General features: G+C 44.0%; 1 protein-coding gene across 1 annotated transcript in view; it reads right to left on the bottom strand.

Moving 5' to 3' along the window:
- Positions 1–14,689, bottom strand: part of LOC111973302 (otoferlin-like) — a 164,327-nt gene that overhangs the window by 11,409 nt on the left and 138,229 nt on the right. Inside the window, 20 exon segments of the mRNA XM_070446450.1 lie at positions 1,411–1,509; positions 4,762–4,850; positions 5,052–5,194; positions 5,316–5,476; positions 6,567–6,731; positions 7,002–7,048; positions 7,050–7,130; positions 7,302–7,339; positions 7,342–7,356; positions 7,359–7,472; positions 7,475–7,531; positions 7,534–7,570; positions 7,787–7,902; positions 9,242–9,317; positions 9,546–9,680; positions 9,820–9,849; positions 10,066–10,241; positions 11,246–11,408; positions 12,842–13,003; positions 13,210–13,329. Coding sequence (XP_070302551.1) covers positions 1,411–1,509; positions 4,762–4,850; positions 5,052–5,194; positions 5,316–5,476; positions 6,567–6,731; positions 7,002–7,048; positions 7,050–7,130; positions 7,302–7,339; positions 7,342–7,356; positions 7,359–7,472; positions 7,475–7,531; positions 7,534–7,570; positions 7,787–7,902; positions 9,242–9,317; positions 9,546–9,680; positions 9,820–9,849; positions 10,066–10,241; positions 11,246–11,408; positions 12,842–13,003; positions 13,210–13,329 — 2,024 coding nt within the window.

Below are 14,689 nucleotides of genomic sequence, written 5' to 3'. Positions count from 1 at the left end.
GTATCAGCACAGTGTGGGGTGGCAGACTGACTTTATTCCCTGCAGTATCAGCACAGTGTGGGGTGGCAGACTGACTTTATTCCCTGCAGTATCAGCACAGTGTGGGGTGGCAGACTGACTTTATTCCCTGCAGTATCGGCACAGTGTGGGGTGGCAGACTGACTTTATTCCCTGCAGTGGTGCCAAGTGGCCAGTGGTTGGTGAGGAGGGTTCAATTCCATTTAAATTCAGAAAGGAAAGCAAAATTCCAATTTCATGAATTGAAAATGTATCTTTGAAAATTTATGTCAGTTTTAAATTCTTCAACTGGAATTTCAACACATTTTCTGTTGGACTGAATTGAAAACCTGAAGGTGGTCACATTTGAGAAGCAGGAGGGGAGGAGCCTCGGCCAAAAACTTTTCTACGAATTTGAATGTCCATTAGTATTGATATACTCTCAACAGCATCATTAATAAGTGCCAGCAAATGACAATACAATTGCAAAAACAATATGGAATCCATTCCATTTCCCATGCAAGCCTTTTTTGCTAATGCTGCCATGCATGAGGCTTCCTGGAATCCCGAGTAGTTTTAACCCCTGCCCAAGACAATCTACAACTGTTGTAGGAATGCAGGACCATACCAGTTAAACTAATGACAGTAAGGATGATTAGCAATTGGCAAGTCAAAATGGAATACTGTTATTGAGTTATCCTAGCTTATATCCAATTTAATGTGCATGAGAACTGACAGAATCTTTTATCTTCTAAATGTGTCATTCACAGAACTTATTGCAAACAGTTTTCAATCCATTATCTGGTTAATTCAATAATGATTAGTGAATTTCAGATTAGTGGATGGCCTAGCCCTAATGTAATTTGTTGACACGTTGACCTATTTGCTGTTTAAATGGTATGGTCCTGATTGGCTTCCTCTGTCTGTAGGCGTAGTTTACTGCGTGCTGATAGGAGGGCTAAGGGAGAAGTGTTGGGTCTTGAGCAGGGGAGCTGCGTGCGGATTGGTTAGCTGAGGGAGGGGCGGGTAAGGAAGGGGGGAGGGGTTTGTACGAGCCATGCGATTTAAACGTTTGTTTTACCCCCTGACATAAATGTCAGACATCTTTTCTCCTGTCATGAAAGCATCGTCCTCTAGAACTACGTCATCAGTGTTCCAAATAATAACACGCAGTTCCAAGCTGGACAACAGCACAGCATCGACACACAGGAGAGAGAGAGGCGAGAGAGAGAGAGAGATGAGGACGACAAACAAGAGACACAAACCAACACGCAACACACGTGAAAACGTGAGAAACCAAAAAACAAAACAAAAAAACAATGATTAACGCCAAAAAAAACGCGGAAAGCACGCCACTTCGTCACACCCACGGGGCTATCGGGTCATAACGCCGCAGCCCTCTGTGGTACCTACCCCCTGACAAATATGTCACTGGACTTTTCCCCAGTGAAGTAATCATCGTCCTCCAGTATTACTTCGTCTGTATTCCATATAATCACCCTGAGCTCATATCTGGTGAATGGGAGGAAGGAACACACACAGTTGGACTGTTGTTGTCTAGTGCTTAATTGGCCCTGGAAGGTGGCTGTACACTCCTATGGTGAGACATGTACCAGGCCAGGTCTAGTGCTAGATAAACCAACCTACTCTAATGAGATTACAACACTTACCACAGAAAACCACTAGATAACCAACCTACTCTAATTAGAGATACAACACTTACCACAGAAAACCACTAGATAACCAACCTACTCTAATGAGATACAACACTTACCACAGAAAACCACTAGATAAACAAACCTACTCTAATGAGATACAACACTTACCACAGAAAACCCACTAGATAACCAACCTACTCTAATGAGATACCAACACTTACCACAGAAAACCACTAGATAACCAACTCTACTCTAATGAGATACAACACTTACCACAGAAAACCACTAGATAACCAACCTACTCTAATGAGATACAACACTTACCACAGAAAACCACTAGATAAACCAACCTACTCTAATGAGATACAACACTTACCACAGAAAACCACTAGATAACAAACCTACTCTAATGAGATACAACACTTACCACAGAAAACCACTAGATAACCAATTACTCTAATGAGATACAAACTTACCACAGAAAACCAACTAGATAACCAACCTACTCTAATGAGATGCAACACTTACCACAGAAAACCACTAGATAACCAATTTACTCTAATGAGATACAACACTTACCACAAGAAACCACTAGATAACCAACCTACTCTAATGAATACAACACTTACCACAGAAAACCACTAGATAACCAACCTACTCTAATGGAGATACAACACTTAGCCACAGAAAACCACTAGATAACCAATTACTCTAATGAGATACAACACTTACCACAGAAAACCACTAGATAACCAACCTACTCTAATGAGATACAACAATTACCACAGAAAACCACTAGATAACCAACCTATCTTAATGAGATGCAACACTTACCACAGAAAACCAGTAGATAACCAACCTATTCTAATGAGATACAACACTTACAACAAAACCACTAGATAACCAACCTACTCTAATGAGATACAACACTTACCACAGAAAACCACTAGATAACCAACCTACTCTAATGAGATACAACACTTACCACAGAAAACCACTAGATAACCAACCTACTCTAATGAGATAACAACCACTTTACCACAGAAAACCACTAGATAACCAACCTACTCTAATGAGATACAACACTTACCACAGAAAACCACTAGATAACCAACCTACTCTAATGAGATATACAACACTTACCACAGAAAACCACTAGATAACCAACCTACTCTAATGAGATACAACACTTACCACAGAAAACCACTAGATAACAAACCTCTCTAATGAGATTACAACACTTACCACAGAAAACCACTAGATAACCAATCTACTCTAATGAAGATACAACACTACCACAAGAAAAACCACTAGATAACCAACCTACTCTAATGAGATGCACACACTTACCACAGAAAACCACTAGATTAACCAATTTACTCTAATGAGATACAACACTTACCACAGAAACCACTATGATAACCAATCCTACTCTAATGAGATTACAACACTTACCACAGAAAACCACTAGATAACATACCTACTCTAATGAGATACAACACTTACCACAAGAAAACCACTAGATAACAAACCTACTCTAATGAAGAACAACACTTTACCACAGAAAACCACTAGATAACCAACCTACTCTAATGAGATACAACACTACCACAGAAAACCACTAGATAACCAACACTACTCTAATGAGATACAACACTTACCACAGGAAAACCACTAATAACCAACCTACTCTAATGAGATACAACACTTACCACAGAAAACCACTAGATAACAAACCTACTCTAATGAGATACAACACTTACCACAGAAAACCACTAGATAACCAATCTACTCTAATGAGATTACAACACTTACCACAGAAAACCACTAGATATAACCAACCTACTCTAATGAGATGCAACACTTACCACAGAAAACCACTAGATAACCCATTACTCTAATGAGATACAACACTTACCACAGAAAACCACTAGATAACCAACCTACCTCTAATGAGATACAACACTTACCAACAGAGAAAACCACTAGATAAACCAACCTACTCTAATGAGATACAACAACTTACCACAGAAAAACCACTAGATAACCAATTTACTCTAATGAGATACAACTTACCACAGAAAACCACTAGATAACCAACCTACTCTAATGAGATACAACAATACCACAGACAAACACTAGATAACCAACCCTACTCTAATGAGATGCAAACACTTACCACAGAAAACCACAGTAGATAACCAACCCTACTTCTAATGGATACAACACTTACCACAGAAAGCCACTAGATAACCAACCTACTCTAATGAGATGCAACACTTACCACAGAAAACCACTAGATAACCAACCTACTCTAATGGGATACAACATACCACAGAAAAACCACTAGATAACCAACCCTTACTCTAATGCAGACTGCAACACTTACCACAGAAAACCACTAGATAACCAACCTACTCTAATGAGATACAACATTTACCACAGAAAACCACTAGATAACCAATCTACTCTAATGAGATACAACATTTACCACAGAAAACCTGGAAGGGATATAAGTAGGAAAACTACATCCTTCTGCTTTGAGACTCATATCTACAGCACTTCATATAGGATCATAAATAAGAAGCAAAACGTCAATCAAACCTTTAGGAAATGTTTAGGTTGTGCCTTGATCTATCTGGTAATGTGTAACATATACTGTACCTCAGAGGTAGCTGGTGGGAGGAGCTATAGGATGATGGGCTCACTGGAATGGTATTAATGGAATGGAGTCAAACATGTGGTTTCTATTTGTTTGATGTGTTTGATACCGTTCCATTGATTCCATCCCAGCCATTACAATGAGCCCGTCCTCCTATAGCTCCTCCCACCAGACTCCAATGCTGTACCTACACTAAAAAGGTGCTATCTAGAACCTAAAAGGGTTATTCGGCTGTCCCCATAGGAGAACCCTTTGAAGAACCCTTTTTGGTTCCAGGTAGAACTCTTTTCACAGAGGGTTCTACCTGGAACCCAAACGGGTTCTACCTGGAACCAAAAAGGGTTCTCATATGGGAACAGCCTAAGAACCCTTTGAGAACCCTTTTTTCTAAGAGTGTACACTGACTGGACTCTGACACTTCCGCCGGCCCCAGACATGACATACTTCTTTGGTTTACGTGGTGATATGTCGATGGCGGGCCCAGGTGCTGGCATGTCCATGGGGAACATGTCTACCCACATCTCAATCCGCCCCTGTGGGGTTAAACAGAGGTCATAACAGGTTATAACAGCTCATAACAGCTTCATCATCCAATATTATTAATTATTTTACCCTCATAAGGCACTATATTATCAATTAACTCAAAAGTGATCAAAATGTATTAAACTCTTAGTTCCAGATGAACCCTTATAATAACGTTATACTAATAATAAGTAGGAGTGTGTGTGTGCGACCTGCTCAATGCCAGGGTGGTCAGGGTTGAGTAGGGGTCTTGTCTCGACGTGTTCTGGGATGAGTTTACAGCCCACCCTGGGGATCTCCTCCCAGTGCTTCAGCACCGTCAGGGCCAGGTGCTCGTCTGTCTGCTTCTTCAGACCTATACACACGTACACACGCGCACACACAGACACACAGTAAATGTCAGGTCTCTAAATGTAGGCAAAGCTTAATAAATATATTTTCAACAGCACAAATGTATCATACTGTATGTCAAATACCATTCTCATCCTCGATCTCTGTGGTACCCATGAAGACGCGGTTGGCGACCTTGACCCTGCCCCCAGGGCCGTAGTGGGGGCCGTCCAGCTTGCCCTCCTTACACAGCTTGGCCAGGATCTGGCTTGGCTTCATGGGGTCACGCCACACGTTGTAACCATGTCTACCAGGAACAAACAACAACACCAGAATGTTGTCGATATTTACTTTATTTTCTATTTTCTTACATTTTGGGGGGGAAACAGACAGACAGAGGAACAAACTAACTAACTGACAGACAGACAGACAGACAGACAGACAGACAGACAGACAGACAGACAGACAGACAGACAGACAGACAGACAGACAGACAGACAGACAGACAGAGGAACTTACTAACCTAACTAACAGACACAGACAGCAGACAGACAGACAGACAGACAGACAGACAGACAGACAGACAGACAGACAGACAGACAGACAGACAGACAGAACAGACAGACACAGACAGACAGACAGACAACAGGGCTACAAAGACAGGACAGACAGACAGACAGACAGACAGCAGACAGACAGACAGACAACAGACAGACAGACAGACAGACAGACAGACAACTAACAACAGACAGGACAGACGGAACTTAACTAACTAACAACAGACAGACAGAACAGACAGACGACAGAAACAGACAGACAGTACAGACAGACAGGACAGACAGACAGACAGACAGACAAGGAACTACACTAACTAACTAACTAACAGACAGACAGACAGACAGACAGACGCAGACCGACAGACAGACAGACAGACAGACAGAACGACAGACCAACAGACAGACAGACAGACAGACAGACAGACAGACAGACAGAGAACCTTTACTAACTAACCAACTACTAACTACTAACTAACTAACAAGACAGACAGACAGACAAGAGAACTTACTAACTAACTAACTAACTAACTAACAGACAGACAGACAGACAGACACACCAGAGGAACTTACTAACTACTAACAGAGAGACCAGACAGACAGACAGACAGACAGACAGACAGACAGACAGACAGACAGACAGACAGACAGACAGACAGACAGACAGACAGACAGACAGACAGGAACTTACTAACTAACTCTAACTCCTAACTAACAGACAGACAGACAGACGACACACAGAGGAACTTACTAACTAACTAACAGACAGACAGAGGAACAAACTAACAGACAGACAGACAACGGACCGTAGAACAGAATGACATGGACAGACAGAACTCACACAGAGTACGCTTAGCGATGCCACAGGTAGCTCTGTGTTTGCTGAAAGCGGTTCTCCAGGTCGATCTTGGTCTCCCGATGAGGTCATCAGTGCCCACCAGATCCCAGTCATACACTGACACTGTCAACATGGACTCCATGGGGAACGTAGCCTCCATGTCAAACGCCCTGAGAGAGGAGGTGGAGAGTGGAGGGAGGGAAGAAGGGGGAGAAGGGAGGGAGGAATAGGAGTGGGAGGGGAAGACAAGAAAGGGAGAGATGGAGCGATAAGGATCATTTGAGATAAGAAGTGGTTAGCTTTTTATAGATTGCGCTCCCGATGCATCTATGCCAGTTACAAGAGTACAGTAATGCTTCAGTACACTGATTGCAATGTCTATATGAGTTGGCTTGTTGAATCAGCACCAATGTGCAACGAATGTATCCATCCACACTCACTTGCCAAAGACAGGGTTGAGCTGTTTGGAGATATAGTTCTCTTTATCCTCTCAGCTCTGACTTGCCCAGTTTGATGACAACATAGGGGTCCGCTTTCCCATTGACATCAGCAGGGTGGAGGTCTGTGGCCTGGAATACAGTGTTGGTTTGTGGTATGGTTAGGTTTTTACTTACAATCTAGTGAACCCTTATTTTACAAGTGATTGAATGAGAATACATGATTAGGTCGCTGAAGTTAAGAGCAACAACCTGGGAAAGATTTGGTTTATGGTTAGAGGTTAGGGTTAGGGTGTCACTCACCCTGACCACGAAGATGCGCACGAGCACGTTGATAGGTCATTGTGTGGAATGCTCTGAACATGCCCATGTTAGGGTCAAAGCCCACCTCCCGGGTGATCTCCTCAGACAGAGGCAACTTGTACATGCACATGGAGCCCTTGAATCTGCCCACGATCCTGTCGTCATCCAGGCGCTTTCATCGTCGTCCCCTGCCTTCCTCTTGTACAGGTTGAAGGTGTGGAGCCAGTCTCAAAGTTATCATACTCTGCCTCCAGCTCCTTGTTGTACACCTGGACAATAAAAACACCACACACACACACACACACACACACACACACACACCACACACACCACACACAACACCACACACACACACACACACACACACACACACACACACACACACACACACAACCACACACACGTGGAATGGTATCAGCACACTCTGACAACAAGGTGTGTGTGTGTGTGTGTGTGTGTCCAGTGGAATCTCTAGTCCTACTGACCAGCAGCTCGTCCACTTTGGGTTTGCTGGAGTGTTCTCTGTCCCCTCCCTGCATGGTGGCTCTTCTTCTTCTCCTTGTTCCTGTCTTGTCTCGGCTCTTCTCCTTCCCCTTGAAGCCTTTACCAGGGAGGTCATCAGGTTGATATCTGATGTGGGGGTGAGGAAGAGGAGGGGAGTGAGGTGGGGAGGGAGGGGTGAAGAGGGACGAATGGATGGACACGACACAACACCCCAGATGTCAATCAACATGAAAGTTGACATCTGACCCCTCTGGCCATCCATTGCCAGGGCTACTGAAATCCATTACATCATGAGTAATTAAAATGGAAAATACAAGTAACTACCAAAATAATGGAAACACTTGAGTAAATACATACAAAGTACAAAGTATATTAAAATGAATTAAGCAATTAACATCCCATCATGCTTAAGGTCATGTATAAAAATGCTGGGCAGGCCATTATTTTGGCCATCATTTTTGCTTCTATGGCTATGCCCCCATAGGATGAATGGTTAGATGAGCGTGAAAACATATGCCATGGCCGTCTCAGTCACCAGATCTGAACCCGATTGAACACTTCTGGGAGATTCTGGAGTGGCGCCTTAGACAGCGTTTCCCACCACCATCAACAAAACACCAATTATGGAACTTCTCTTGGAAGAATGGTGTCACATCTCTCCAATAGAGTTTCAGACAGAATCTATGCCAAGGTGCATTGAAGGTGTTCTGGTGGATTGTGGTGGCCCAACACCCTATATTTATTTGTATTTGTAATCACCTGTATTTGTAAAGACCCACATTATTCTTTTTTTCCAATTCTGGGAGAATATCTTCATAGGAATTTGGTAAAAAAACACATTTATCTTTTTTCAAAGTTTTAGACTTTGATTTAAAATTGAGTTTGTGGTAATTAGTAGATGTATAGATGTATTAGATGTATCCACACTATTTGCTTGATAGGGAATCATTTATGGTTATATCAGGGATTAAGGGATAAAGGGATTGATTTGCTTTATAAGCATATAAGCAAATGTTGCATTCCTTAATGGTTTAGTTTATCAGCCAACTTTCATGGTAGTGCACGGCAGGGTTGGTCATGCTGGTGTGAGGGGTTGATGGGTATGATATGAGGTCATATTTTCATTCCAATTTAGGTGGTGATGGATGAGGGGTAATTGGGTCGGAGGGATGAATGATGAGAGTGAGGAGGATGTGCAATGCATACAATGCCTTCACATGCAATACTCTACTCTGGTGCCCTCTCCACCAGTCCGCAAGCAGGCAGCGATAGACACTCTGATCCTGTAACTCATTCATCTCAAAAAGCGCACATCAAACCCATACACTACTCCCATTCTCATCCACCATTCAGAGCTGGCCCAGAATCCTGTCATTCTGAGAGACATGTTAGCCAACAGATGCTCTGTTTTGACGCTCAGGACCAGCAGTGTTTACCTGCTCCCTCTGCTGCTATCTCCTGGTCCTCCCTCTCCTCTGCCTCGGCTAGAGCTGCCTCCTGAGCCCTGAGGATCTGGGAAACACAACTACACTTCAGGATTATCCCCACAAGACACACATGGAAGTGACTTTATTCTAGAACACTCCAGGTGTCTTATTGGAACTACTCAAACACTCTATTTCCAGAATATAACCATATTCCTACGAGACGGAATATAAAGCAATAGAATAGAATAGAATTGAACAGAATAGAATAGAATTGAACAGAATAGAATAGAATTGAACAGAATCAATCTCTCACCTCCATCAGTGTCTCTATGGAAGCAAAATATTTGGACCACCAGTCCAGCATGCTCTCGTCTGTCTCATCGTCCTCCTCCACCTCTCCCTTCTTCTTCTTCTTCTTCTTCCTCTTCTTTTCTTCCTTCTCCTCGTTCTGAGGGTACAAGAGAGAGCGTCTGATCAAACTACGTGCTAACTGGCATAGTAGATAAATGTTACAGGTGTGCATTGATGTCTGTCCACATTGTGAAGCTCTTTCAAACGTTGGGGAACAGTCCCATACCAGGACTTACCACATCAACTTTAACAACTGCATCAGACGTCTACAGGGGGAGGGTCACACAAAACAACACCAAATTACACACAAAATAGATACATCTAAACAAAACATGAATAGATTTTACACCACACACAGGACCAGAGGTAAAGCCATCAACCTCAATTTCAGTTCTTGAGGGCATCTCTACTTCTGTCCTTTTCATTCCAAAAACATGAAATCAAAAGTGATAAACATCAGAGGCACGCGTGTCAAAGCTTACAGCGTCTAACTTGACCACCGTGTCCATCTTCCTGACTGAGGGGTCGGCATCCATGTTGACTGTGACATCACCTGCGGGGCGAGAGAGGGTGCGGGGTGGGGTGCGGGAGTAAGGGGAGCAGGGGCGAGATTGGGACCCCCCGTTGGTCAGGACCATGTAGCCATTCATCAGTCTAGCTGAAAGGGGTCAGGGGAGTGACCGAGGAGGAACAGGACACAACAAAGAAATGGAATGAGAGAGACAGAGAGAGAGAGAGAGAGAGAGAGAGAGAGAGAGAGAGAGAGAAGTAGAGAGAGAGAGAGAGAGAGAGAGAGAGTGCGTGAGTGAGAGTGAAGTGACGAGTCAGAAAAGGAAGAGGCAGAGAAGGAAGCGAGTGAGAGAGAGAAGAGAGCGAGAGAGAGAGAGATGGAGAGAAAGAGAAAGAGAGAGAAAGAAAGAGAGAGAGAGAGAGAGATAGAGAAAGCGAGAGAGAGAGATGGAGATAGAGAAAGCGAGAGCGAGAGAGATAGAGAAAGCGAAAGCGAGAGAGAGAGAGTGAGAGATAGATAGAGAAAGAGAGAGTGAGAGATAGAGAAAGAGAGAGAGAGAAAGAGTGAGAGTGAGAGAGAGAGAAAGAAAGAAAGAGCGAGAGAGAGAGAAATAGAGAGAGAAATAGAGAGATAAAGAGAGAGAGAGAGAGAAAAAGAAAGAAAGAGTGAGAGAGAGAGAGAAAGAAAGAGAGAGTGAGAGAGAGCGAAAGAGAAAGCAAGAGAAAGCGAAAGAGAAAGAGAGAGAGAAAGAGCAAGACAGAGTGAGAGAAAGAGAGAAGAGAGAGCGAGAGAGAGAAAGAGAGAGAGAGATGGAGCGAGAGAGTGAGAGAGAGAGAAAGAGAGAGAGAGAGAGAATACAGATTGGCACAGAGAGTGGGAGAGAAGGAGAGCAGGAGTGGGAAAAAGCAAGGAAGCATCAAAGTGAGTAAAGCAGTAGGAAATTCATATTCACACGCAGGTCTGATTCAGTCTGAGAGGAAATCACAAACTGTTGAAAATAATTTGGAAGATTAGATTCTGAGACTATACAGTATATCAACAAATGTATATACTCAAATAGTATAAATACATGGTTTGGATTCCCCAGACCAATACAAAAATGTAATCTCTTGTAATAGAAATAGAAAGTAGTAGGGTGTGAGTAGGCCTACCTGCGCTGGCCCAGTTGTTGTGTGTCTTGTCTGGGGTGCTGTAGATGAAGCGTCGCAGGCTGGTGACGGCATGGGAACCCACCAGGGTGTAGCGGCCAAACGCCCTGCAGTCCACCACCCGGACGTTCAGAGGAGGGTGAAGCAGCTCATTCTCTGGCAAGTCCTGATGGGGTCAGGGGGCAAAGGTCAGGGGTCGCATAGAGAGTTAGGAAGTTGCCCTGGCCTATATGCAAGATCTAAGGTCAGTTTTAAACCAGCTTGAATCCATTCAATACACTCAGCAAAAAAAGAAACGTCCCTTTTTCAGGACCCTGTCTTTCAAAGATAATTCGTAAAAATCCAAATAACTTCACAGATCTTCATTGTAAAGGGTTTAAACACTGTTTCCCATGCTTGTTCAATGAACCATAAACAATTAAGGAACATGCACCTGTGGAACGGTCGTTAAGACACTAACAGCTTACAGATGGTAAGCAATTAAGGTCACAGTTATGAATAATTAGGAAACTAAAGAGTGTAACAACACCTGCACAAGATCGGTACATCTGAACAACACACRTGCGGGACAGGTACAGGATGGCAACAACAACTGCCCGAGTTACACCAGGAAAACACAATCCTTCCATCAGTGCTTGGACTGTCTGCAATAGGTTGAGAGAGGCTGGACTGAGGGCTTGTAGGCCTGTTGAAAGGCAGGTCCTCACCAGACATCACCGGCAACAACGTCGCCTATGGGCCTATGGGACCAGACATGACTGGCAAAAAGTGCTCTTCACTGACGAGTTGCGGTTTTGTCTCACCAGAGGTGATGGTCGGATTCGAGTTTATCGTCGAAGGAATGAGCGTTACACCGAGGCCTGTACTCTGGAACGGGATCGATTTGGAGGTGGAGGGTCCGTCATGGTCTGGGGCGGTGTGTCACAGCATCATCGGACTGAGCTTGTTGTCATTGAAGGCAATCTCAACGCTGTGCGTTACAGGGAAGACATCCTCCTCCCTCATGTGGTACCCTTCCTGCAGGCTCATCCTGACATGACCCTCCAGCATGACAATGCCACCAGCCATACTGCTCGTTCTGTGCGTGATTTCCTGCAAGACAGGAATGTCAGTGTTCTGCCATGGCCAGCGAAGAGCTCGGATCTCAATCCCATTGAGCACGTCTGGGACCTGTTGGATCGGACGGTGAGGGCTAGGGCCATTCTCACCATATATGTCCGGGAACTTGCAGGTGCCTTGGTGGAAGAGTGGGGTAACATCTCACAGCAAGAACTGGCAAATCTGATGCAGTCGATGAGGAGGAGATGCACTGCAGTACATAATGCAGCTGGTGGCCACACCAGATACTGACTGTTACTTTTGATTTTGACCCTCCCTTTGTTCAGGGACACATTATTCAATTTCTGTTAGTCTGTGGAACTTGTTCAGTTTATGTCTCAGTTGTTGAATCTTGTTATGTTCATACAAATATTTACACATGTTAAGTTTGCTGAAAATAAACGCAGTGAGAGGACATTTAATTTTTGCTAACTTTATGTACAGTATCTGCTGTCTTTCACTGTCTGAAAGACCATCAAGATTTGACCAGGTTCTACTCACCACCTCAAACCACTTGACGAGGGTGCTGAAGTTGGGGTTCTTCTTGTAGTTCTGAATGAGAGCAGACTGGACTCCTCTCCCTGCACACTCTATGTCCACCCTGGGTCTGTCCACCTGGGCCAAATTCACCCTCTTCAGGTCCCTCAGGCCCCAGAACAGAACCTGGACCACAACATATCAGACTGGATCAGACCATTTGAACAGCACCCCATTTGAGGGTTGCCTTGATCTCCCCTTACCTCCACCACCTGGACCTGTGTCCTCCACCTTCCACTTTCTAGCTTTGGGGTACTTTCTCTCTTTCCTCTAGCTTGTACTTTTAGTACCCTCTCTGAGTGCTGTTCCCTAGTCATGGAGTGTTGTCTCACCTCTATGCGGTAGCGGCTGAGGATAGGTCGGATGCCCATGGGTACAGGGAGGATGGGTCCACGTTCTGAGTCTGTCGGACCATCGATGGGAGGAAGCTCTGCCCTCCCCCCTTGTCCAATCTACTCCAGGAAAAGAAGGGAGAGGAGGCAACAACCAATGTATACAACATACCGAGGAGATAATATTACGCGTAAATTACAAACATCAGCCTCAGTATTCAGCAATAAAATGATTTTAGTTTGGCTTTATCTCTGGACTAGTTTTGCAGAGGTACAGAAGTTAGAGAGAGTAGTTACAGAGCAAGACACTGAATAGAGATGGATGGGGCAGAGAGGGAGAGAAGCACCTTTATAGATTAAAACACTCAGCAGAAGAAGACTTAGACTGACCAGAGAAACCATAGAGTTAGACTGGCCAGAGAGACCATAGAGTTAGACTGGCCAGAGAGACCATAGAGTTAGGCTGACCAGAGAGACCATAGAGTTAGATTGACGAGAGAGACCATAGAGTTAAACTGACCATAGAGTTAGACTGATCAGAGTGACCATAGAGTTAGACTGGCCAGAGAGACCATAGAGTTAAACTGACCATAGAGTTAGACTGGCCAGAGAGACCATAGAGTTAGACTGATCAGAGAGACCATAGAGTTAGACTGACCAGAGCCAGGAGGATCGATAGGAGTTAAACCTGACCATAGAGTGTATGACTGCCAGAGAGACATAGAGATGGAGCTGGCCAGGAGACCATTAGGTTAGACTGACCAGAGGAACTCATAGGAGTTATGTTGACGAGGAGCCATAGAGTTAAACCTGATCATAGAGTTTAGACTGATTCAGTAGTTGACTAGAAGTTAGACTTGGCGTAAGAGACCATAGAGCTTAGACTGGCCAGGAGAGAACCATAGGATAGAACTGGCCAGAGAGAGCCATAGAGTTTAGATGACCAGAGGGACCATAAGAGGTTTTTTAGATTGGCGGAGAGATGACATTAGAGTTCACTGATCATGAGAGTTAGACTGATCAGAGTGACCATAGAGGTTAGGACTGCCAGAGGCAATAGATGTTAGCTGACAGAGAGACCGATAGAGGTTTTAAACTGACATCAGAGTTAGATGACCAGGAGGACATAGGAGTTATGCCTGATTTCAAGAGACCATAGAGTTAGACTTGAGTTATCTACCAGAGAGACCATAGAGTTAATGGACCATGAGGGATACCAAACTAGAGTTAGACTGGCCAGAGAGACCATAGATTAGACTGACGCGAGAGACGCATAGAGTTAAACTGACCTGAGAGCCATAGAGTTTTCGCAGGCTTGGATCAGACATGACCATCGAGAATGGTTATGACTGGCCAGAGCGACCAGTGTGAGGAGATAGGGACTTGGCCAGAGAGAAACCATAGAGTTAGAACGATCCAGTAGAGACCATTAGAAGTTAGATTGACGTAGAGAGACCATTAGAGTTAAAACTGCAATCAT

Source organism: Salvelinus sp. IW2-2015, linkage group LG14, assembly GCF_002910315.2.
Source record: "Salvelinus sp. IW2-2015 linkage group LG14, ASM291031v2, whole genome shotgun sequence".
Taxonomy (NCBI): Eukaryota; Metazoa; Chordata; class Actinopteri; order Salmoniformes; family Salmonidae; genus Salvelinus; species Salvelinus sp. IW2-2015.
The sequence above is the reverse complement of the archived record's forward strand: the minus strand, read 5'-3'. Positions and strand labels throughout refer to the sequence as shown.